Below are 22927 nucleotides of genomic sequence, written 5' to 3' on the forward strand. Positions count from 1 at the left end.
AATTACACCTGGACTCTTTGGATGGGAAAGACAAGGAGGCTGAGAATGTCATAAAAATGTACATGTGCAAGGAAAGGCTTATGATGAGCAACGAGGTGCTATCACCCCACTGTTTGAGTTAACTTCCCCTCTGCACCCGACCAGAGTATTAACAAGCATCTCAAGTCTCTGCGCTGCTGGTCAAGTTGGAATTCACAACATTTTAATACAGCCCATGCTTGGAGAGTTTCGCAAAGAAAGAATTGTTAATGAGTAATCCTTGTCCATTAGGGCACTGAGCCAACAAACGCAAGCTTTGATGCATTGTGTTATCACTACAGGCTTCTGCTAAACATGAAAGCAAAACAAAACAAAAATGTTCCTATGTGAGAATCATTAGGATACTGAACTGAGCACAGAACTGTCTTACATCCTGCCATCTGCAGTCTTCCAGAAAAGAACAGTAAGTAATAATTCCTTAAACTGATAGTTCTTGCTGTTATGTAGCATAGAAGTAATTTTATCACCTGAATTATTTAGTGGATGTTAATGGATTTTTGATCAGAAAAAAAAAATTAAAGTGAAGAATAATGTAAGAAGTCATTTCATCCACAAAACTGTCTCAACAGTAGGAATTCCCCTTGGGAAAAATGGTAAGGTGGAAAATAAGGTCATGTTGAAATTTGTCTTTAGAAAGCTGGCTTCTGTGTGTCACTGGAACAGAAGGCGTAAGTTCGATAATGAGACTTTCTTGCAACAGCACTATCTAGTTAATTGTGTGCATTAGCTCTAAAATTGTATTTGTTGGTTTTTTATCCTTTTAGAAACAGAAAATGTTATCAATGTGATTAATGGGAGAGCTGAGAGCAATCCAGAAAGGGAAAATTATATTTGTTTCATGTAGATTTTTCTTTGACAGTTCTGCGTACAGATTCCAAGTGTGTCTTCCAAAGTTGAAGACTTTAGCACATATTTCACGTAACTAGGAAGAGCAAAAGGGGGTTTCAAATTTCAAGTGATTACCATTTGAATCCATTGCTAGTTTTTAAGAAAATGTAATTCTATTCTGAGTGTTCTGCTACTCATTTATCTTCAGAAAACTGTAATTGTGGCGGAATACATTTTGCTTTTGTTATTTTTATGGCTATTGCTTGTGTTACAGAGAACCTAGAGACTGGGAATTAAATTGGAATTCCACTAGTCTAAATGGCAGTCCAAAAACAAGTTAGGAATGGAGGGCTTGCAGTTTTATCAGGTGAGACATGAAAGAGATGCTGGAGAAAGAAAGACGCACAGAAATGGTGTTTAGGAGGTAATCCCAGGGACAGTCAGAAGCTGGCCCCACTTTTTGCAGTTACTTACCTGCTTACAGAAATGCCACTGATGCTTCTCATAGAGTTTTCAGTTCTACATGGGACTCAGACACCTGGATTTGCTACAGAATTAAGCAAGAATTTTTTTTTCTGTGTCCGGTGTCTCTTTCCTGCTCTGATTTTAAATGCCATATTGAGAAATCTAACAGAAAATTTCAAATAAACACAGTAACACTAGTCCTGCCTCTGGTTCTCAAACTTGCTCCTACGGTTGCTTGCATTTTGCATCAGTTGCTGTGCAGTTGCCTGTAGTGCTGTTCTTGCCAAAATGACCTGAGAGCAACAGGCTGGAAATAGAGAGCATAAATCTCCCTAATGCTTTCAGGTCTCTTTGATACATTTTAAAACAAACAGGTAAGCAAATAAAATAGCTTCTCAAATAACTGAGGCACTGCATTAAATATTCTACAAAAAGGCTATGAGGCCACATCAAAAGCCTGTGAATGAGATGGGAATCTATCTTCCCATTGATGTTAACAACGTTTGGATTGGGCCATAGATTAATGATGTTACTGAAATTTCTCTTTGAGCAGTAGGCAGTCAGATGTATGAAGAATAGTAAAATATTATGGGAAAGGTGGAAGGAAATGTACTTCACTAATATTCGTGAAAAATTTTGTAAGAGCTTTGATAGATCTTCCTTTGCTGAGTAATTGAAATAGATTCAATCATTCTTCTGAAGGTAAATTACAATTAGACTGTCATGGAGCTTTTCTGGTGATGAAACATATTTTTACATTACTTGAAAGTGTGGGGCCATGATGCTTTTGTTTTCAGTGATCTCAGTTGATTTAACTTTAATTATTTCACTAAGAGACTTGGCTTTGCTTACACAGAAGCCAGGGAGAGCTTTACTACTGACCATAGCAAGGTCAGAGGTAGTGCACAGGTAAGAGCCCACAATAAATCTGAAACCTAGAGTTAAGTGGTAAGCCCAGTTGTGTATACATACATATTTGTATACCTCAATGAACACATTTCCCATAAGAAATCTGAATAAACATGTATATGCACCCATACAGTGGAAAAACAAGCCCCATAAATAATAATATACATGTAAATTTTCTTAGTCAAACATAGAATGTGTAAACACACATAGATTGACAGTTCTAAAGTATGTTAAAATGTAATAAAATTTTATGTAATTCAGAGCTCTTGACACGTAATTGAAGACAATACTCTCAATCAGTTTGGCACATATTTTACTTTATACATACTGATCTCTGTTTTTCTTTGCTATATATTTTGGCCTATGAAGATAATCTCCAAAGGTGGTAGGGTAAATAGGTTTATTTAAAAAGTTAACTAAAAAAATTATTTGGAAAAAGAAGCTTTCTAATTTGTCACATGCCTCTTCTTTTCTCTTGTAGGCATCTTATTTTGGAGAGCAATATTGATTTCCTGTGCTTCTATTGCCTTTATTTCAGCTTTTACATATCAGATGCTCTTTTTTGTTGTTACACCTCAGAATGGAGTATCAGCCCAATATAGAGACCTATATTATTTCCCAGAGCTGAACAATGTGTAGCTTAAATTCTCTGTACTGTGTACCTAGTGTAGGTGTTACAGCTAGAAATCAGCATCTGTTGCTTTTAAATACACGTTAAATTAATTATGTGGGTAAATCTAATATAGGTTAGATCACAGCAGACTGGACTCAGGAGAAAATCAAAGCCAAACATTAATAAGTATTTAATGAAGAGTTTGGTGTCCAGTGAAATTTACAGTAGCAAAGCTACATGCAATGGAAAATATATATCCAGCCTTTTTTTATGGTAATCTTGTGCCTTGAAGAAATCCCAAGAAGATAGGAGTAATCTCTTTCATGAAATCTAGTAAATGGTCTACATCAGCTGGATATATTAAATAAAATGAAGTATTAAAATTCTGGGAACTTTAAAATTATCATGAACATTTGGCTTGAACTGAATCCATCCAGACCAAAATTTACGTGGCAGAAGGCTTAAAGTTACAAAACCTGTAACATCCTACAAAAGCACAGATTCTTACAAATATGTCTTCAAGATTCTTACTATAAACAAGGCAGTATTAATAACATGAGGGTTGGGTCTCTTTGTGTGTGTATGCAAAGAATAATAGATTCTAAGGAGTCCATCTTGAGGTTAAAGAGGGGCATTATATATATGTTAAAAAAGGGAATGGCCTCAATGAAGCAAGAAAGTAGTTTATAGACATATCAAAGAGGCTGTAAAAACACAGGCACTTTACAAGCATTTAAAAACATAGCTTGCCTGCTTTCCTCTTTATTTGCATCACAAACTAGAAGGATGCAGAATATAAACCTTAGAAGCTAAGAAGTTATGCACTGAAAGTCTGACTATACATTGGCAGTCCTGACTGTGCTGCTGTCTCCTTCCAGAACACTTGTAATGCACTGTAAGAGGAATTGCATCCCTAGAGCTTGTCACGGGTATTTCATGAGAAAACTGTCTGTCAGGAATTTTAAGACCTTAGAGCTATGTGGGTAGCCCCACCTCTTGATTTCGGCAGATAACTTCCCCGGCAACTGAGGCAGCAAGGCAGTAAAATGGTTGGAAGTAAATGTGGACCTAGTGGGGTGGCTGGGCTGATTGCCAAACCCCATCCAAGATACATGGAGTTTTTCTGCTGTTGCAAAACTATGTTTCTGTGCTAGATTTGAGACATTGTGTTTACATGTTATTTGCCACAAGAACCCTATCTGGTCTGCGATACAAGTAGCTTTTGACATTTCTAAGTAAACTGTTTTAAATTATCTGTGGGCAGACATTTAAAATGCATCTGTCTAATTAGAGGGCCTCTGTTTATGTTAAGAAAGAATTTAATGAATCCTTACGACATATAATTACAGAGTGTGCTTGCCACTTTCACAAGCTACTTCTCAGTCTGCTCAGCATTGTGGCCTCCTGCAGCATTCACGTTTTTGTCAGATGACTTCATTTCTGCTCAAGAAACATGCTGAGATCTCACTGGGAAGCAGACTAGGCTGTAACTCTCAAATGTATTCAGTAAGTGGAAATGTAGTCCCAGGGACAGTCCCATGGTAATAAAACCAAATAAAGAATTAAGACTATGAAGCAAAGGAAAACAGGTTGCTGTCAACTTTATGCAGAATCCTCTTGGTGTCTGTAGAAGCCCCTGAGACCTCTCCTTGGAGCTCTGTATTCCCCTGTTGGTCCTGCCTCAATGGCAATCTGGAGTTGGCTCACTCCACCCACATGGCCTGGGCAAGGGAGCCCCTTTCCCACCTCTCCCAGCCTCCCCCAGGTGAGAGTTGTGTGGCTGCTTGAGACCACCGAGAGAGCGGATGGGCGAGCCTGGTTACCAGAGCCAGGCTTGGCTTTCTGCGTTTCCCACCATTCCTCTTGTTCAGTAATCACTGAAGGCAAGATAAAGAGCTGGTCCCTGGAAATTAAACTCAAGTTTCCTGTCTGTGTTCTTCTGATCTAACCATAAACTTGCACTTTTCAGTAAGTGAAAGCAATGACATGATGAAAGGGTGGTGAAAAATAATGCAAACAATTGGTATTGCATGGAAGGAGGGCTGGGCAGCATGCCCTCAGGAGGTCAGGCCAGTGCTTCACTCTGAATATTTGAATAAATTTGGGCATAAACCTCCATTAATTTAAAATGAACAGAAAGAGGGTAAATAAAATATGCCACATCAAGGAAAAACCCAACAGGCTGGATGTAGCATTTTATTTAAAGGCCGAATTAGGTATTGTAACTTCAAGATAATGTTTGTTACAGCAATATTGAACTAGCCTCCTGCATCCTGCCTTACACTAGGTACACAAAAGTTAGTTATCTTGTTCTAAATACTCTTTTTGCTTCATATTTTTCAGGGTCTCTTTTCAACCTCCTTTTTAATCAGCATATTCCTCCTGAACTGAAGAATAAATGGGATCTGAAATGAATTTAATAGGACATCATCAGCTAGCCACAGCTGATGGATTTCCTCTTGCTGAAGGTCCTCATTTGTTTGGTAAGTCACCAAATTAGGTTGAAATAGTAAGCTGTCCTTTACTCAGAAACCTAGGGGAAAATGCACCGAAATTTCAAATCAAGGACAGGTGGCTGAAATGTGCCAACCTTCTTGAATCTTCAACACTTGTGAAAGGAATAACAAACAATACATCTGTGGTGTTAATGTAATCTTGCACACCATTGCTTTCATCACTGCTCTTAGCAGAACCTATGGGTTGTTTTTGTGACACTCTTCTAGTACTGGAGACCATTTGGCAAAGACAGACTTTTGTATGTAGGCTGGATGTTACCTTCATGTGAGTCACTTAAATCAAGCTGAGCAGATATATTTCCAGTAAATCTGTAATAAAATTACAGTGCAATGTATTTGCATTGCCATATTATGCAAATTTATGAAAGTAATTTCACCTAAATTAAAACACCGTTAAAAACTTATCCTATTAACTTCAGTACACAAGAAAGTTTATAAAGCAGGCTGGAAGATCCTCCTTGCTCCAGTTCCACTGAATTTTTCAAGGCTAAGCATGAGTTTGTTAATGAGTGAAAAATTCTTGGTCAATATTTTATAAGCATGGGTAAGCTTATCTTTTCTGATATATGTACTGCTAAGGGGAAAAAAAGAGGATAATACATCACAGCAGAGTGGGTCCTTCATTGAGTAAGTTATGGCACATTGAGGGATGCACACATAATACAAACCCCCACAAAATGCTGCAACACCTCAGAAGTTTACAGTCCAAATAACACCAGAATTCTGCCTTTTTGAGTGCTGGAAAAACTGAACATATTCCAGTTTCATCTGTCTGGAGCAAGAGTAGTGCCTGGGGCATGGAAGGAAGGACTCTGACACCCAGAGCTGCTCCAGCTGCAGAGCTCCTAGAAGTCAGGAACATCTCTAAAAGTCAGACCACTTCCAGTGTCCTGGCTCCATACAGCTAAACTAAAGCATGATCACTAATGATAAGCAGAACCCACTCCATTATTGTGTGTTACTGGTTTTTATCCCTCTTTGTTTTGGGGTTTGGTGGGAGAAATGTTTTGGAGTTGTTAAAAAATAATATGCTAACAGCTAAACAACTTCTTTGCTACCTCTTAATTCCAATGTCAGGCCATGATATACAGAGAGGAGAATGATGTTCAAATCTAGGGTGTCAAATATTATATCCAGTCATCTTTTAAAACCCCTGCCTATCCGAGCTACTTCAGATTTTTGTCAAGAAATTTGACCCAATATCTATTTTTTATTTAATTGTTTAATTATTTTAAGGAGTAATGATAAGGTATTTTGAAAACACAAGGAAGAATGTTAATGTAAAATACTTGCCCTCCACAGGGTAATCTTACTTACAAATTGTGAAGCTTTCGGAAGAGGGATTGTGTCTCTCATTATAGGTGTTCAGAGCTCAGCACAATGGAGATTTAATTCAAACTGACATTTCTGTAACAGAAAGAAATAATGTATTAAGGAGTTGAATCGGGGTCCCATTAGAAAGAAAACCTAGCTCTCCTGCTGTGTTTCACTTAACCTGACTTTTTTTTTGTGGGGTGTCACTCTAATGTGGTGTCTTTTTTGCTTTTATAGCTGGAAAAAAGCCTATCAGAAATAATATGCAACTGAGTCCACAGGGAAACTTACTCATTGTGAAAATATGACTCTATCTCTCCAAAACACTTGTAGGAAATGGTTTTGTCTCTCAGTTTTTTATCTTTGTAAATTACTTGCATTTTTTTCACATTCAGTTTTGGCAGGAAGTGACTTCTGAACCCCAGAAAACAGGAAGAAAGCTTTTCTTTTAGATGGTCCTTATAATGCGCGTTTCTTTTAGGTCTTCTCATACATTGTAACTCACAAGTTAAAAATTGCTGGCTTACAAGCATTAGCCTTTATACAAACCAGTCTCCTTTATTCAAAGATGCACACTCGCCTTCTGTAAAAAATCCCTGGAAATATGTTTTCTTTTCATTATGCTTTATTCAGTCTACAGGGAGAGTGTTCTTCAAAAACAAATCTAATTGCATCTCCAAACATTAGCTCCAGGTTCAGGTATTTCAAAAGAAATGTTGTCAATTCTGAGTTGCTTGTGCCTCACCACCATGGTGATTCCAAGGCACTTCTACATACTTAGCCTCAAGGCTTCTAGTTGCAGCAGGTTTCAGAAAAAAGGTTTTCACCTTTCTGTAGCTGAAAATTTTATGCTGCTCTTTGAAGAGCGTATGTCTAAGGTAAAGTATCTCTGTATGTCTTTGGAGTTAGTGTGTTTTAACTATGGATTTTCACTTCTGCAGTTATGAGTCCCTGGGAAAAGGGCCTCAAAATGCAAATGAGGAAGGATCTTTAGCCTAGTAAAAGTGAGGGTGCTTCTCTTCCACCCTCTCTTCCTGAAAAACTGCTTTTCTTTTTCCAGCTCCCTACTCAGGTGATTTAGAAATATCCTAGATCTCTTTACAGGAAATATATCTTTGAAGAAGTAGCCAAAACCAAATATATAAAATGATACAACCTCTATAGTATCTGCACACAAAATCAACTTTATCTTTCTTACAGCTCTGGTTTTCCCAGTGAGGGAAAGGGACTCTTGGTAACAAGAAATCCCAGAAATGTGTGGGTCTCCATAAGACCTGTCCTGTTGAGATTCTTCCCTTCCTCAGTCAAATCCTGTTTTCATTTCACAAGTCCCATTGTACTGAGCAGGGCCAGCTGTGTGAAGACTGGGCCAGTTTCATATCCTGACCTAAGAGAAAGTGGCACACCTATCAACCTTCCTTTTTTAACCTCTGTAATTTAGGACTGAAATCTCCTTTAAAATCTTTGGAAGCTTTGTAGTTCACCTTGGAGCCATGAATTTATTCTGTGGACATGTCTACCATGACAAACCTAGACTGATCTGAGCTCCTCCACTTTGCCCCAAATTGGCTGGACACAAGCTGTGACGTAGAACATGCTGAGGCTCATTAGCAGAGCACTGTGACAAGCCTTGCTCTAAGGCTTGGCACTTCAGCAGGACTGTTGCAAAAAGGTGTTTGATAACATCTTTCAATTGCCTTTGAAATTTTTTCATATTAGAGACAATCCATTGTTAAATACCTATATTCCCATTAGCTTATTTCTCTCAATGGTCTTCACTTGTCTTTTATCACAAGGGACTGAATGAATTTTCAGACACCAAAAAAATCTCTCCTTCAAATCTTATATGTGTAAGGTTATATATTTGTGTGGCACCTGAAATACATGACTCAAACTGCCATTTCTATGATAAATAGATGGTATCTACCTTATATAGAAGTTAATATGCAAGATACTAAGTGTGAAACTTCAGATATCAGAAATGGAATTATTTCTAAGAACCTGAAAAGATAATGCAGTACTATTGTATGCTTGGTTTGAATGAAGACCTATTTTAAGTATTTTTGATGGCCTGAAAATGTTTTCCTGTAAGGTGACATTAAAATATAACAAGACAAGAAATGCTACCCTCCTTGTACATGTCCCTAGCTGGGAAAGAATTTTTAGGGGAAATGAACACTCTTAAAAGCTGTATTGAAAAGGATGAGGAAAAATAAGAAAAAAAATGACATGTTACAAAGCGGGGAAAAAAGCAATATATTGAAACTTCTTAATGAAAGAACTACGAATGCCACTGAAAATTGTTGTAGACATAGAACAGTGCCTAAGAGGAGCTTAAAAGGTTGACTCCTTTTAGGTAAATCTGCATTTTTTTTCTGGTTTGGGGTTTGGTTTTTTTTCTTAATAAATAACAGTAATAAAAAAGGTAGTAGGGTCAAGTGTCCAAACTGATTAAACCGCTTCAAGATCACAAGATATGTTAAATAACTACTTGTCTTTAGCACCACCTGGCATTTGATGCAACATCTGGCATCATCCCTGCAGAGAAGATAATTAGGCTCATAACTGACCCCCAAATCAAAAGGAAACAAACCAACACAAATTAAAACAGAAAATCTTGGATGCATAATAATTATGAAGAGAGCCAAACCAAACAGAGTGGCAATGTGAGTAAAAAATTTAATGAGAAGGACAGATTGGATGTGGCTTTGAGCAACCTGTTCAAGAGGATGGTGTCCCTGCCTATTTCAGGGGGTTTGGAACTAGGTCATCTTTTAGGTCCCTTCTAACCCAAACCATTCTATCTTGTCATACAAATGTGTCCAGTAGGGTCTGAGCACTTTGGCCTTTTTTTGAGAATGCAACATTTCTGCGCTTAGAAACATGCTTCCTGTGATACTGAAGTGGTTAATCTATTGCACAGAACCACCTGGCCTTACCAAATATTTATTGATATAAAATTTTGTTGTAACTAAACCACAATAGGTACAAAAATACAATGGCTAGGCTACTTGGAGGCATCCCCTCAGCTGGTAACCCAATTTTATCCGGGTAACTCCACACTGGGAACAGACATTATTTCCGGCATTTACAAACAAGTTTCTCGTAATGAAGTTAATTAGTAAACTATATAACCTCTGGTCTGTGTCACTCCTTTCTAATCTTAAAGAAAGTTCTCACAGTAAAGAAGTTAACAGGACACAGACAAAGCAGAATTGAGAAGTTTCATGTATATATAGACTTTAGGAGGTATAAAAGAAAAAAGAGAAGGAAAGGAGGACTGAGGCACCCTAAGGAGAGTATTTTTCGTCAAGAAATGGTCAGACTGAACACAGCCTGAGGTAGGATATTGCTCTATTCTCACTTGGATATTTTTGTTATCTTTTCTTGCACTCTTCCTTGAAATTGTAGGATGCTAGTAGGTTTTTTAAACCAAGGGATCTTTAAAAGATACACAAATAATTTGTTTGGAATTAAACCAGGATTTTGTTAATGGCTATGCCATGGTTTCCAAATTACCTAATTCTGAATATCATTATTTTATTATGTTCCTTCATAAAAAAACAAAGGAGAGACAGGGGTTCATATTTTAAACCTGCTTAGAATTTGTTTAGCTTTGTATGAGTGGAACAATAACTTTTACATTAAAATGTCATCTCATTGTAATTTATTTAATATTCTGCATAAAATCCCCTTTAGCTTACACAAGACATCAGTTTAGCCCTGCAAACTGAAAACAGTTTATTCCTGCAAGGAAAATTATCTCTTGTTTCTACAAGTCAAATATTTTTTTCAAGTTTAATGTAGAATATTCTGTGTAAAATTTAAAGTAATAAAAGTAAAACTCTCTAATAAATTTAAGTTGCAAGTAGAAAAAATATTTGTAGGACAATAATCACATATATGTGAAGGTTTCACTTTGCTTTTAGTAAGCTTTCCTTATTTTTGTAAAAGGTTTTCATTGAAAAACACTTACTTGCAAAATATAAGATTGGCAAATTGAAAAAGTCTGCAGCTATAAGTAGCATAACATTTGTGTGTACTTAAATAGTTGTTCCTTAAAACTCTGAAAAGTATGCTTTCAAAAGGAAAAACTGATAAATGTTACAAAATATTTAAGACCACACAAACAAAATGTCGGTGTAGTCCAGTGAGCTCATTTTTGATTTCACTTTCACTGCTTATAGTACTGCAACTTCAATGATGTTACTGGGCTACTCATGCTTTAGCTGCATGAAACCAGTCCATCCCAGATTTCTACTAATATATATATCTGGAGAAAAGCTTATGTACATTCCGCTTGGTAAGATAAGATTACTTTTCTTTTGTGATAAGAAATTATTTGGTCTAGACTCTCATGTGCAGGTCTACAGGTACATCATGCTCAGGTCTACTTAAAACAAACCAAACCAAAACCAAACAAAAAATCCTCAGAACTTCAAGCTAAAGTGGGAAAACCTACATAGATGCAACCTAATTATCTTTAAAATTCATACTGGTCCTTGAGCACTTCCCAGAGTTTTAGCTATAAGTCTACTTTACATAAAACAAGACCATGTTCTCTCAGTCTGCCTCAGCCTTGTCTGTTCTTCCTTTTTCTTTCCATTGACCTGAGCATGGACTCAGTTCAGCTAAATTGTTTAAATCTGAGTCTGATACAGAAGGAAAAAGGACATTATATAGGCTGTTTGGCTTTTTCTCCTGTGTTCAACTTAACTAATTCAGACTCTTTTTTTTGTTTGTTTCCTCTGGAAGCGGAGTACAATGGTTGGGAAGATTTTTTTAAACATATTTGTAACCCAAATGGCTCTACAGTTGTTTAAATACACCCCCAGTATTGTCTCAGGATGTGCTGCAGTTCTTTAGTAGCTCTGAGTTTTTAACAAGCCCTGAGATTTTTTTTGGGGGGAGGAATGTTGCCTTCTCTTCTTGCTCTTTCAGAGGTCCAAGAAGTTCAGGAGGCTGGTACACAGCTTTTGTGGAGTTTCCTGTGGAGGCAGAAAGCTAAAAATCAACAGTTTCTTCTTTTTCATTTTGGGATTGTCCCACTTTCCTTTAGCAAACTCAATTAAATAATTACTAACTAGCAAGTGAAAACTTAGGTTTCCATGGTGAACAGATTCCTTTCCAAAGAGAGATTAAATGAATGTGTATCCCACAATTAACCCCAGCTTTTGTACCTAAAGTACCTTGACCAGTCTTCATGAGCAGTGGCCCTGACAAGTGGTAAATATAGCTAAAGACCCATTAAAGACTCATTAAACCTATACTGGATATCAACTCATCGTTGTCCTCACCCTTTACTTGTTTTGTCACCACTGTGGCTGGCAGGTATCAGTGATAGTTTGCATCTGATGCATGAAGCTGTAATTTCACTTCCAGGCTCTTCCATAGTGTCCCCAGATGCCCTCTGTATGTCTATACTCTTGGTTTAAATGGCATAACCTTGGGTTTGGGGAGTGCCTTCTGCTACTCTGCTCTGCCAGTGTAGCACTTGGTGTCCTGGCCTCTTCTGGGGCAATGAAATGCAACCATAATTAAACTAATTACAAGTAACAAAGGGCACCATTATTCTCACTCAGTTTTGTGTCACATTTTTCCAGTCATAGATCTTGCTGATTATTCTGGAGCTGGGACCTCAACCCTTGCTGTGGGCAATAATAGAGCAACCACACAAACCCAAAACACTTGCATGGCTTCTACAGCATGGTAAAGTAGGAAATGCAGAAAGCTGCAGGGCAAGAGCGTGAGACCTTGAAAGCAAAAAAGTAGGTGTAATTAAAAGGTTAGTTTGTGGCACTAACTGAAGTGAGACAAAGGAGAGGGGAAGATCCCCCACTATAGATTTTAATTATTTTTGTCATTACGGATGTTCCCTCCTCTTAATTGTTGACATTTCTTTGTTGTTTCTGATTCCTTGCAAAAGGACACTTGTCTGGGACCAATTTTGTGTCAGCAAAAATGTTTCTGGAGTTCTTCTGAAGCACTGTTAAGTGATGGTCACCAACGAACATTAATCTATGATTTCCTTGTAAATACTGCTGTTGACTCAAATAAAAGTGGACTGGTCATCTGCCTGGAAATATGCACTATTTTTCTCAGACTCTTCTTGGAACTGTTGAAGGAATTGAGTCAGTGTTTTCATGAAACAGCAAGATGTGGCTCTCTCCAACAGAAAATAAGAAATAGTTTGCAAATAACTTTCAAATTCAGCTTTTCAGTTGTTTGACATGGGCTTGATTTTAGCTACACCATCCAGGGACTGCTAGATGTTGTAGTGTCTGGAGTACAGAAAAGAAATGAGAGTTCAGTTGTTTGCAATTTTAAACATGCTATTTAACAAGCAAGGTTAAGGTAACCTCCAGATACCATGTTGTTCCCGACAGGAAATTTTGCCACTCCTTGTGCCACTGCCAGGCCTGTTGCTGGCTCAGAGGTGACTAATGCTGACTTAGAGAGGTGCTTCTTATGAGAACTGCACAGCTGCACCGAACAGCACAGGCTTGTAGGGGCTGGGGACCAGGCTGTAGGGTCTGGCTGGCCAATGGAGGCTGGACGGTGAGAAGGTTGCATTTCACCACTTACATTAGGAATATCTTTCTTGTTCTTTCCTGGTAACCTCACTTTCCTATTTCAGGCTCTTCTTGAATGTTTATTTCATTTTCTTAGTCTTCTAATTAAGCCTCGCCCTTGTCATTTTTTCCCCAGTGCAGTTTTTGTCTGTCATGATGTATTCATTCAGAATTAAATACAAATTAACATGGAGTCTTGATTTAGCTTTCACCAGTGCCATGGGGTTTTTGCCATTTGTTTGGACTTGTTCCATTCTGCTTTAAGGCCTAATTTGGGCTGCTGGCTTCCCTGGGGTGTGGATTGCTCTTTCCTGTAAACTGAACAATTATATGATTACCTGTACAATATTTTTCAAGATTTTTTTTATGTAACTGCCAGTGCTGGACATTTCCACCAATTATAAATGAGTGTCTGAGAAGGAATAAATTATTTTTAAAACTTCTTGCAGTGTATTTGTGTAGCAAATCTGAGTTTAGAGAATGCAATCTTTATGCTTGTGCCTGGTTTTTGAGATAAACATCTAGAAGTGGAAACTTCTCTGATAATTACAGTTTCATGGTAGTAATAGAAACTGGTTTTGCATTGCTATTTTCCAGGTGTCCTTTCAGAACCAATGAGTTCTCCAGTGCAAGAGGCAGATGTGTCACCTTATGCACAGTACAACAATGTGCCATTTCCCCAAGTTCAGCCTCAGATCTCATCGCCACCTTATTACTCCAACTTAGGCTTCTACCCTCCGCAGCATGAGGAATGGTATTCCCCTGGGATGTACGAACTCAGGAGGTTACCCTCAGAGACCTTTTTCACAAGGGAGACAGAGATAATGGATATCCCTGCAGCCAAAAGGCCTAGACTGGGTCACTCCACAGGAAGAGTGAAAGGAGATGAGCTCTGTGTGGTCTGCGGTGACAAAGCCTCTGGGTACCACTACAATGCCCTTACTTGTGAAGGATGCAAAGGTAGGATGAAATCAGTTCAGCTAATAGGCACAGCAGCTTCTCAATTTTTTGGGGGTTGGGTGTTGTTTTGTTTGTTTGTTTGTGGGGTTTTTTTGTTTGGTTTTATTTTTTTTTATAATTTATTTTCTTGGTAATTTTATCCAAATCATTAAACATATTAGAGATTTACATTTGGATCCTGTGTACCCTATTTTCCCCGAGACAGACTGGCAGAGTCTTCTACCATTGCCCTGTGGTTATACAGCATAGTAGGCCAATCTGTGGCTCTTGAGCACCACTAGCTTTTGGTAAACTGAAGGACAGCTTCTCTGTGGAGACTGGCAGCCTGGCTCTGCTCTCTATGGAAGCTGTTCATGCCACTCTCTCTCTGGAGGAAGGAACACGCCCATGGAGGCCCCTGGGAGCTGAGTGCTAGGCTGCCCTAGAAAATAGCTAAACCAGCCCAAGTGCCTCATGTAGTGACCACTGAAGGGGAGTGAAAGCTGTCAGCCCCCACCTGCGGGCTGTTCCCAGGGAATCTCTTTCCCCCAGCTTCCAAAGGATATAATGGGTGTCTTTTGGTTTGTGAAATGAAAGGATTTCTAGTTCTATACTTTCTTCTAAGGATAGCCCCTATCCCTAAGGAGGGAACTTCTTCAGAAAGAAGGTTGTATCTGGAGGACAAATACCTTGCTTCTCAGAAGAATATTATTCACTTGTTATTATCAGGATAAATGTGGTGTAGAAAATCATTGCCATTATGGTAAACATGATTGCCAGATATTTTAGCAGAGAGGGACAAGAGGTTATGTCAATAATTATACCTGAAGAGGTATAATATATCTGTGATAGGGCTGAGGTACATTACAGCCAGAAAAATAGTGCCCCAGCTTTTCAATCTGTTCTGTGAATATTTCATTACCATTCCTGTTTAATGTATAAAGACTAAAGCATGGTCACTACCGAATTACTGAAATACCTTAATGTGGAATTCACTGTCATAGAGAGTGGACCTTGACCTAATTTGGGGCTTTTGCTTTATCTATCACAAAATCATTTGTGAGGAAAAAACAGACCACACTAGTCAAGCACTCTAAACATGAACACAATCACAAGGCTGACACAGTTTTTCTCAACAATTTCAATAAATAAGAGGTTCATTTCTTTCTGCTGTCTGAGTTAATAGTCTCCATGTCAAAAACTATGAATTAACTCATATGAATGCTGTCATTATAAACCAGGTTAAACTCAATTTTGATGTGATGATTTCAAGTAATGATACATTTATTCTGTTAGTAAGCTATTCCTACTCTTTATTAACTTCAGTATTAAATATGTTAGGAAGTTCTCAAAGACCTAAAATTACAAACTTTGAAATTTGTACTGAATGTTTCTAGAAGAGAGGTTAAAGCCATCAAGTAAATATCCAGACTAAAACCCATGGTGAAAGGAAACGTGTCCACTTCCCTACTGACTCATTTTGAATCACTCTATGTAACCAGAATTTTACTGCTTTATTGGGATAATCTATTTTATGTTTTTGTTCTGTTTCATGACTGCAACATCAATTATAATGAATAGTACCCTTGACCAACATAGTAAAAGTTGAATTACTTAAAGATAATGGATTCTGTTTCTACAATAAACTTTAGGGGTGACTAAAGTACCGGCTGATTCAGTAAAGAGATGTGCTGAGGACAGTAATTCTGTCTGACAATGTAAAGCAGATGCTATGTTTTCTAGATCTCTTGATCATTCTTGTTATCTGTGGAATTTTTCACATGGGTATGCATTACCTTCAAAGCATGGAGACCAAAATTAGGCTCGGTACTTCAGTTGTGCTTCAGTGCAGTAGAATACTACTTCACATGTCTGTGTCTTGCACCCCAGTATGAGATTATCCCTTCTTCTTGGCAACAAGACTGTTAATTCATGCTCAATGTGTGTCCAAAATAATACACAGGTCCCTTTCTGTAGGACTAGTACTCACCTTGCAGCACCCCTGCTCCATTGATGCAGTGGATGCTCTTATTCAAAGGAAGAAGCTTTGCACATATTTTTATGGGATTCAATCCTCTGTAATGAATATGTTAATTTTTATTTTTTTAAATTTCTTTCTTGGGTAATGCATTCAGCAACAGCTTCCATTCTTTTTGGTTTTCTTTCTTGGGCAGATAGAACAAAATTAGGATCTTATCTATTGTCCCTCATGACAATATTAATCTGAAGATGCAGGAGTATACACTGCTATACATACATATATATCTTATTACATTACCATCTGTTGGAACCCAGAGTGCAGGGAATGTTTCTCTGCCTGTCCTGAGGGACCCACCCCCCCAGGGAAACACTGTTTTTAACCTTGGTCCATGGAGAGAGCTGCCCAGGCTTTGGGATGAATTAGAATCTACAAGGGTGTGAGTTAGGTGGTAGTACAATATATAGTTTGTCACATGGTGCAAAATTTAACGTTTTAGGTTTATTAGTATGGTAAGTAGATGAAGGCAAGATGGAGGATCCCTGTCATTTTTCATGTCTCTTTCATCTTCTTCACCTACTCCATTTTCTGCAGTGTTGGTAGCACAGAATGATTGGTTAGGAAATGCTGCAGTACAGGGCTACGTGAATAGATAGTTCATGAGGCATTGGTAGAGAAGTCAAAATAATGTACATTCTTAGTGACAATTGGGTGATTTATCTTTAAAAGGGCCTTGAGTTTCCTGCATTTTGTCTTTTGGTACTTGCTCTGCTTCATGCTATGTCTGTGGCATGTAAATTGCTGATAAGATATAATAAACAATCTGAAGACCGAGAAGATCCAAAAGTCCTGTTCGTCTCTTACTCCTGGCAAGGACTTTCTCCCCCATCCAGGGAGGACATGTGGGGATCGAGAACCCCCACAACCATCCATTAACCAATATGTATGAACCATTAATATTTTACATAATATTTACAGCACAAGGAGCAATACACTGTGTTTAAACTTGCTATCATGGAGACCATTTCTGAAACAATCTTTGCAGACAGACATCAAAGATATTCTGGTACAGCCTCAGCCTGGATAGTGATACTGGGTTTTAAGGGCCCTTGCCGGATGTTACAGAACAAGTGTGACATATTGTTGAGCTTGTTTAATAAAGCCACAGAAGAAGTTCTGCTGAAACAAAAAGCCGCTTTGGCTTTTTGGATCTTTGAAATCCATTTCAACCCAAACCATTCTATGACCCTATGAAAAGTTAATTACGCATCCCCTCCATGCAGGCTTGCAGTAGGAGTTTTTGCAGTATTCACACCACTCCTGTACTGCTTGATGTGTCTCACATCAGACTAGAATTCTTCTTGCAAAGAAAGGTCCTGCTTCGATCCTCTCCTCACACAAACACCCACCACGGGGGCATGCGGCGAAGGAACGCCGGAAGATGTCTTGATAGTCTGACAGAGCAGAGCAGATGCTTCGTTAGCAATTGTGAGCTTCAAAAACTTTCAAATGTAAAACCCATCAGGATGTCAAACAGAGATACTTCCAAAGCTTTCATCTACTCTTTTTACAACTGCCCTCCTTCAACTTTCATAATTTCCATAAGAAAAAATCAGCATTAGTAACATTGGAACAGCTCTACCATAATTAATCATATTCATGACTATCTGAGAACAAAGCAAATTCAACATTTCCAGCCAACATGAGCTTTTTGTAATCTGGCAAGATCAGAGGAAAGTCAGACTGTGTCAGAAAAACCTTCAGCTTTTGGGGTTACTAATCCTTTGTTAGTTTAACATATGCTGTTTCTGACATACCTTTAAATGTTAGTAAAACTCCTCCCATTACAGAAAGTCACATATAAGTATTTCTGGCAGTATAAGTTCATTTTGAATTAGTAGTGAATAATATATACAGAAATTTCATTCATACAAAAAGCTAATTTCAAAATTAATTATGAAGAAGTCTGTTCAAGAAGACAATGATTCAAGAGTCACTTCACAAAAAAAAATGAAGCAAGAATAGGGTTAAAACTATTTTTTGAAAAAAAAATTATTTTGCTTTTCATTTTAAATAATTTCACTTTTTCAAAACCTTTGTTTTCAAGAGCAAGTATCTGACTGCTTGAATCTTGTTGGTTCCTAGCTTTTGCATCCATGTTTTTGCCTTTTTCTTTCTTGCATATCTTAAAAAATTCATTTACTAAAGTTCTTTTTCTTTCTTCCTCCATGAAGAAGTAAATGCACACCTTGTGGATAGGTTGAGTGATCATCAATCAGTCTTAGAATGTTATAAATATTTGTGCAGAGCTTTTCAGTATTTACTAGTAAATAATGTGTCATAAACTATAGGATTTAAAATTAACAAATAAAATTATAATTTATATAAAGCAGATGTAGTTGCCTTTAACTGACAGTGAGAATTTACAGTTTAAATCCAGGCTTTTTTTCCCTTCCGTGACCAGTAAATGGTAATGTATTAAAACCATGTGAGTGATGAATAAAAACAATGCCTGGGGCTTCTGGAGGTTCTAAGTAATCTGCATTTCAAAAGAGACTGATGCCAGTCAACTGTATTTGTTTGAAGAGCAGCCAATAAAACAGACAGCATGGAAGAGATTTCAAGCAGGAATTACTGAAGATTCAGAGAAATGCCAGATTTTTTTGTGACCAGGTAGTGGAATTGTTTTACTGGTTGCTACACACTGGTGCTTGGAAGAGATTAGGCAACTATAAAACCATGGGTCAAATTCGGGAAATTGTCATCTGACTACACAATTCTGCAAACACACAGACAATTCTTTAGATTCACAACTGAATTTGCTCTATGATTTGAGCATGGGAGACTGGGTCTTATCTGGCTCCTCTTTTAATGCATCAGAGTGCTAGGTTGGAAAACAATAGCTTTATTGTGCCAGGCAGTGGTGATAAGAAAGCAAAAGCTTTTTGAATAGCTCTGGTTAATATAAATGTACACAGAGCTCTAGTTTGAAGCACGGTATGAATCAGTGATGTGCCAGGAGAATCTCCCAGGAGTTTATTTCAGAAACCTGTTCTCACATGGGGAAGAAATCCGCTGTAGCTGAGGCTAAATAGTCTCTGCCATATGAAGGGCAATGTAAGATAGCAATGGCACAGTGAGTAACACTAAAAATTCAGGAAACATTGACAGCAAAGATTCTGCTGCTTTGTGATGACTCTTATTCAATCACATTTAATATCTTGTGCACCCCATGCTTTGCCCACAGTGGCACTCTCACGGATGTGATAGGCAGCAGCCAAATAGGAGATTTGGACAGATTTAGGAAGGGTTGTCTCAATTTCTTTTATCGGTTGCTGTTTGCAGCGATCACTGTGCAATTTTTGAGTGAATCCAGTGATGGTACCAGTAGAACTACCTGTGTAGGTGAAATTAGGTGACTACTTAACTCATCAAGTGGACAATACTCAGTGAATAAGGCTGGAGAGTCTTGTAAAAAGGGGTACATGCACAACAGGCAGATAGAATGCAGCTTCCTTATTCAACTCGGGGGTGGGTGAGCAGACCAATATGTGGAGCTTCTGTTGCTCCCAGGAGCTGGGCGAAAGGTGATGAGTTACTCAGCTCTCTTTCTGCACATTCCTCAAGAGACTTAACAGACTCATTTTTTTTCACTGGCTATTTGTATGGCATCACCCTACAGCTCTAGTGCTGGTGCTCAGCCTGTTACTGGCAGGTTTCAGATTTGGGTCTGAATTTTCCCGACATTCACAATTCCAGGACTAATGTCTAGTGTGTGAACTCATTTATTAAATTATTAAATATGACTTGGATACTGTTGTTAATACAAGTATCAAGAATGTAGTCATCCAGGCACTGAAAGAAACTGATGGTCTGGCAGAACACGTGTCATTCAGAAAAACAAGTGCAGATGGAGGTGCTCTTCAACTTGATGACTTGGCTTCTGAGTGTTCTCTTTCATCTACATCACTGCTGTTTTGCACAGGATTCTTCAGAAGAAGCATCACAAAAAATGCAGTATACAAGTGTAAAAATGGAGGCAACTGCGAGATGGACATGTACATGAGGAGAAAATGCCAGGAGTGCCGTCTAAGGAAATGCAAGCAAATGGGCATGTTGGCTGAATGTATGTATACAGGTATTTGCATCATCTAGTCAGAGCATGCATTAAATACTGTATTTGTTTGAGTGGTCTGTTTTTAATAATAAAGTTATAAAAGATGTCATTTGGCAGGTGGAAGGTGTATTAAAGAAGGTGCTGTGCCTGTGCATCAAACCCTGTTGAAAGACAAATGCACTTTTAAGCAATGGGATTTCATCGCTGGTCAGGGATGCAAGGACATAGGAGCTGAGCAAATAGTGAAGGAAGGTCAGTCCTGCACTGGATGACAGCTATTAGTCTGCTTGAGTGGGAAGGAGAAGCAGTCAGGGAAGTGACTCTATGGGAGACTCCCCGGGAGTGAGGATTTTGCAGTATTATGGAAGCCAGAGTAGGAAAGTCCTGGTGCTTCTCTTTCCTACTCTTTCTGTGGCTCCCCCTGTCAAGTTCTTGCTAGCCAAGTCCAAGTTTTGGCACATAAACAATGCCATTTTCAAGAAAAGAGCAGGAGTGTTGCTAGCAGGAAGTTTCTGTGGCCTTGCCAAGTGTATGTTCCCAGACCTCACCCAGCAATCAGGCAAAGCCTGGTAAGGGCTGGCCCTTTTTTATAGTCTCATTAGCTCTTCTCATGGAGCTATAGATTTTCCTGCCTTGCATATAGGCACGTAGGTAAAACTCATAGACACACACAGGTCTCCAGAAATGAACTTGATGGATTTTAATAATGTTTCATGTTAAAACAAATATTCTATTCAGGCTGACAGTTTATAAACTTTATTGAGCTTCAAACTGGATAACTTAGAACAATGGGGATACTAGAGTACAACTTTGAACACGTTTAAAGCTCCTCTTTAAGTAATTGCACTGTTTTTGTAAACTTGCTCCTGAAAATACTCTGTGAACATCTGCTCTTTTGCCTTCCATGAATAGGACTACAATTTATTTTTCTTGATGGCTCCAGTCATCCAGTCACTTCAGCATACACGTATGTGTGAAACCAATTTAGGTTCATACCGGAAATTAATCTACTTGGAATTTTTAATATATTTCTATCCTTCAATCTGATCAGAAGATGCTATAGTAACTGTTGGTTATATGAGAAACAATAAGCTCCATCAATATTTTGAATGTGTCGCCAGCATAATGTAATTAATCTTTCATTCTGCAAATTGAACAGGCTGCCGAGATCCTGAGATATTACATATTCTCATGCAATACATAAATATATGAGCAGACCCCACTCTGATGGAAGAACTTAATGCATCCTGCATTGTCAGAAGAAAATAACTCCCCTGTGAACTCACCCCTGATCCATTGCTTCAAAATTTTGAGGATTCAAAACAGCTTGAGTCACTCAGTGCAGCAAAAATCCAACAACCCACTGCTGTAAAAAAAAAACCAGGTCAGCGTAAATAATACTGGCTGGGACCACATGAAACTTTTATACTGGCCTATCATTTTCACAAGCTGGCATACGGGAAATAAAAGCCAGTGGGTGCCACTGCCATCTGACTCTCTCTCTGCAATGGAAACACGGGGTATCTTGTGTTGCTCATGACTTAACCATAAGTGTGCTCTAATGCACTGCAATGAGGATGTTTGGCAAGGCACTATTTAATGGCTTTAAAGTAGGAGTGTGTTGTATAATTGCTTTTAGTTCAAGACAATCTAGGACAGTAAAACACGAAACTTCTAGTAGTATAGGGCATTTATTTGAAAAAATATGACTAGGAAATAAAAGGTTACCTTGAACTTTGTTTCACTTACACATTTTGTAGGATTGTAATTGCAAGTTCTGTGGATTCTTTTTTTCCTCTGAACAAGGAGGTAAAGTATTATAAATATTTATGACACAGCTACTCAACAATCTTTCTCCTGCCCTTTATGTGAAAACTACAGACAGACCAAAATTACTACCCATCAATTTCAGTCATTTGCTGTCATTTTGATCTAAACTGCAAGTTTCTTAGGTGAAATGTCTAGCTAGGGAAGACCCAGATTCTGCCACTCTTCCTGGAATTTAATACCCACTGAAACCTAGCTATCTCTGAGGTAAAAAGTGAAGTCTTGTCTCACACACGAGTTTTTCAGCTGACTTAAATGGAGTCAGAATAAGATATCAAGGGAACACTCACTAGCAGGAAGCATGAGAAAAATCTGTCTTAATGCTTAAGGCACACGTAAAGCAAATTTTCCCTAGGAAGGCAATAGACCAGATCCTAAACTGGTGGAAGATAGCACAAGCCTATTAACAGAACCAAAGATTGCACTGAATAATTTAGAAAAAGAAATCTATGGTGTTGTGTGGCACCACAAATTACATGGCTTGATACCAATTATTATCTCCATCATTCCTATTCCCTCCTTTTTCCTTTCAAGGTATTCTTTGAAGGTCTTATTTTAATCATGTAAATTTCCTCTTTTCTCAGCAGTTCAGGTAGGTCATTTTATATAGGGCTTAAACAGGAAATTAAAAACATTCACAATGAGATTCACTGGTTTCATGGTATCTTCCTCCACATCATATACTCACTGAATGAGCCTCTTTTCCTGCTCTGCATTTTTAAAGGTGAAGAATGGGAGGAAAGAAAAGAAAAGAAAAGAAAAGAAAAGAAAAGAAAAGAAAAGAAAAGAAAAGAAAAGAAAAGAAAAGAA

The 22927-nt window shown here is 38.1% G+C and overlaps 1 protein-coding gene across 6 annotated transcripts in view; it reads left to right on the forward strand.

Annotated features, from left to right (window-relative positions):
* The first annotated feature begins 305 nt into the window (after positions 1-305).
* Positions 306-22927, forward strand: part of NR1H4 (nuclear receptor subfamily 1 group H member 4) — a 37022-nt gene continuing 14400 nt past the window's right edge. Inside the window, exons 1-4 of one of the 6 annotated variants that reach the window (XM_042026670.1) lie at positions 306-442; positions 5198-5337; positions 13854-14216; positions 20159-20311. In XM_042026670.1, coding sequence (XP_041882604.1) covers positions 5253-5337; positions 13854-14216; positions 20159-20311 — 601 coding nt within the window. In that variant the 5' untranslated portion in view covers positions 306-442; positions 5198-5252. Of the gene's footprint in view, positions 443-1216; positions 1235-4244; positions 4361-4601; positions 4620-5197; positions 5338-9889; positions 10026-13853; positions 14217-20158; positions 20312-22927 lie in introns of those variants that run through there. The other 5 variants (XM_042026711.1, XM_042026701.1, XM_042026681.1 and 2 more) reach the window with 5 other exon arrangements.

The sequence above is a fragment of the Corvus kubaryi genome, unplaced genomic scaffold (assembly GCF_017639235.1).
Source record: "Corvus kubaryi isolate FWS band 111438036 unplaced genomic scaffold, C.kubaryi_AGA036_p1.0 129, whole genome shotgun sequence".
Taxonomy (NCBI): Eukaryota; Metazoa; Chordata; class Aves; order Passeriformes; family Corvidae; genus Corvus; species Corvus kubaryi.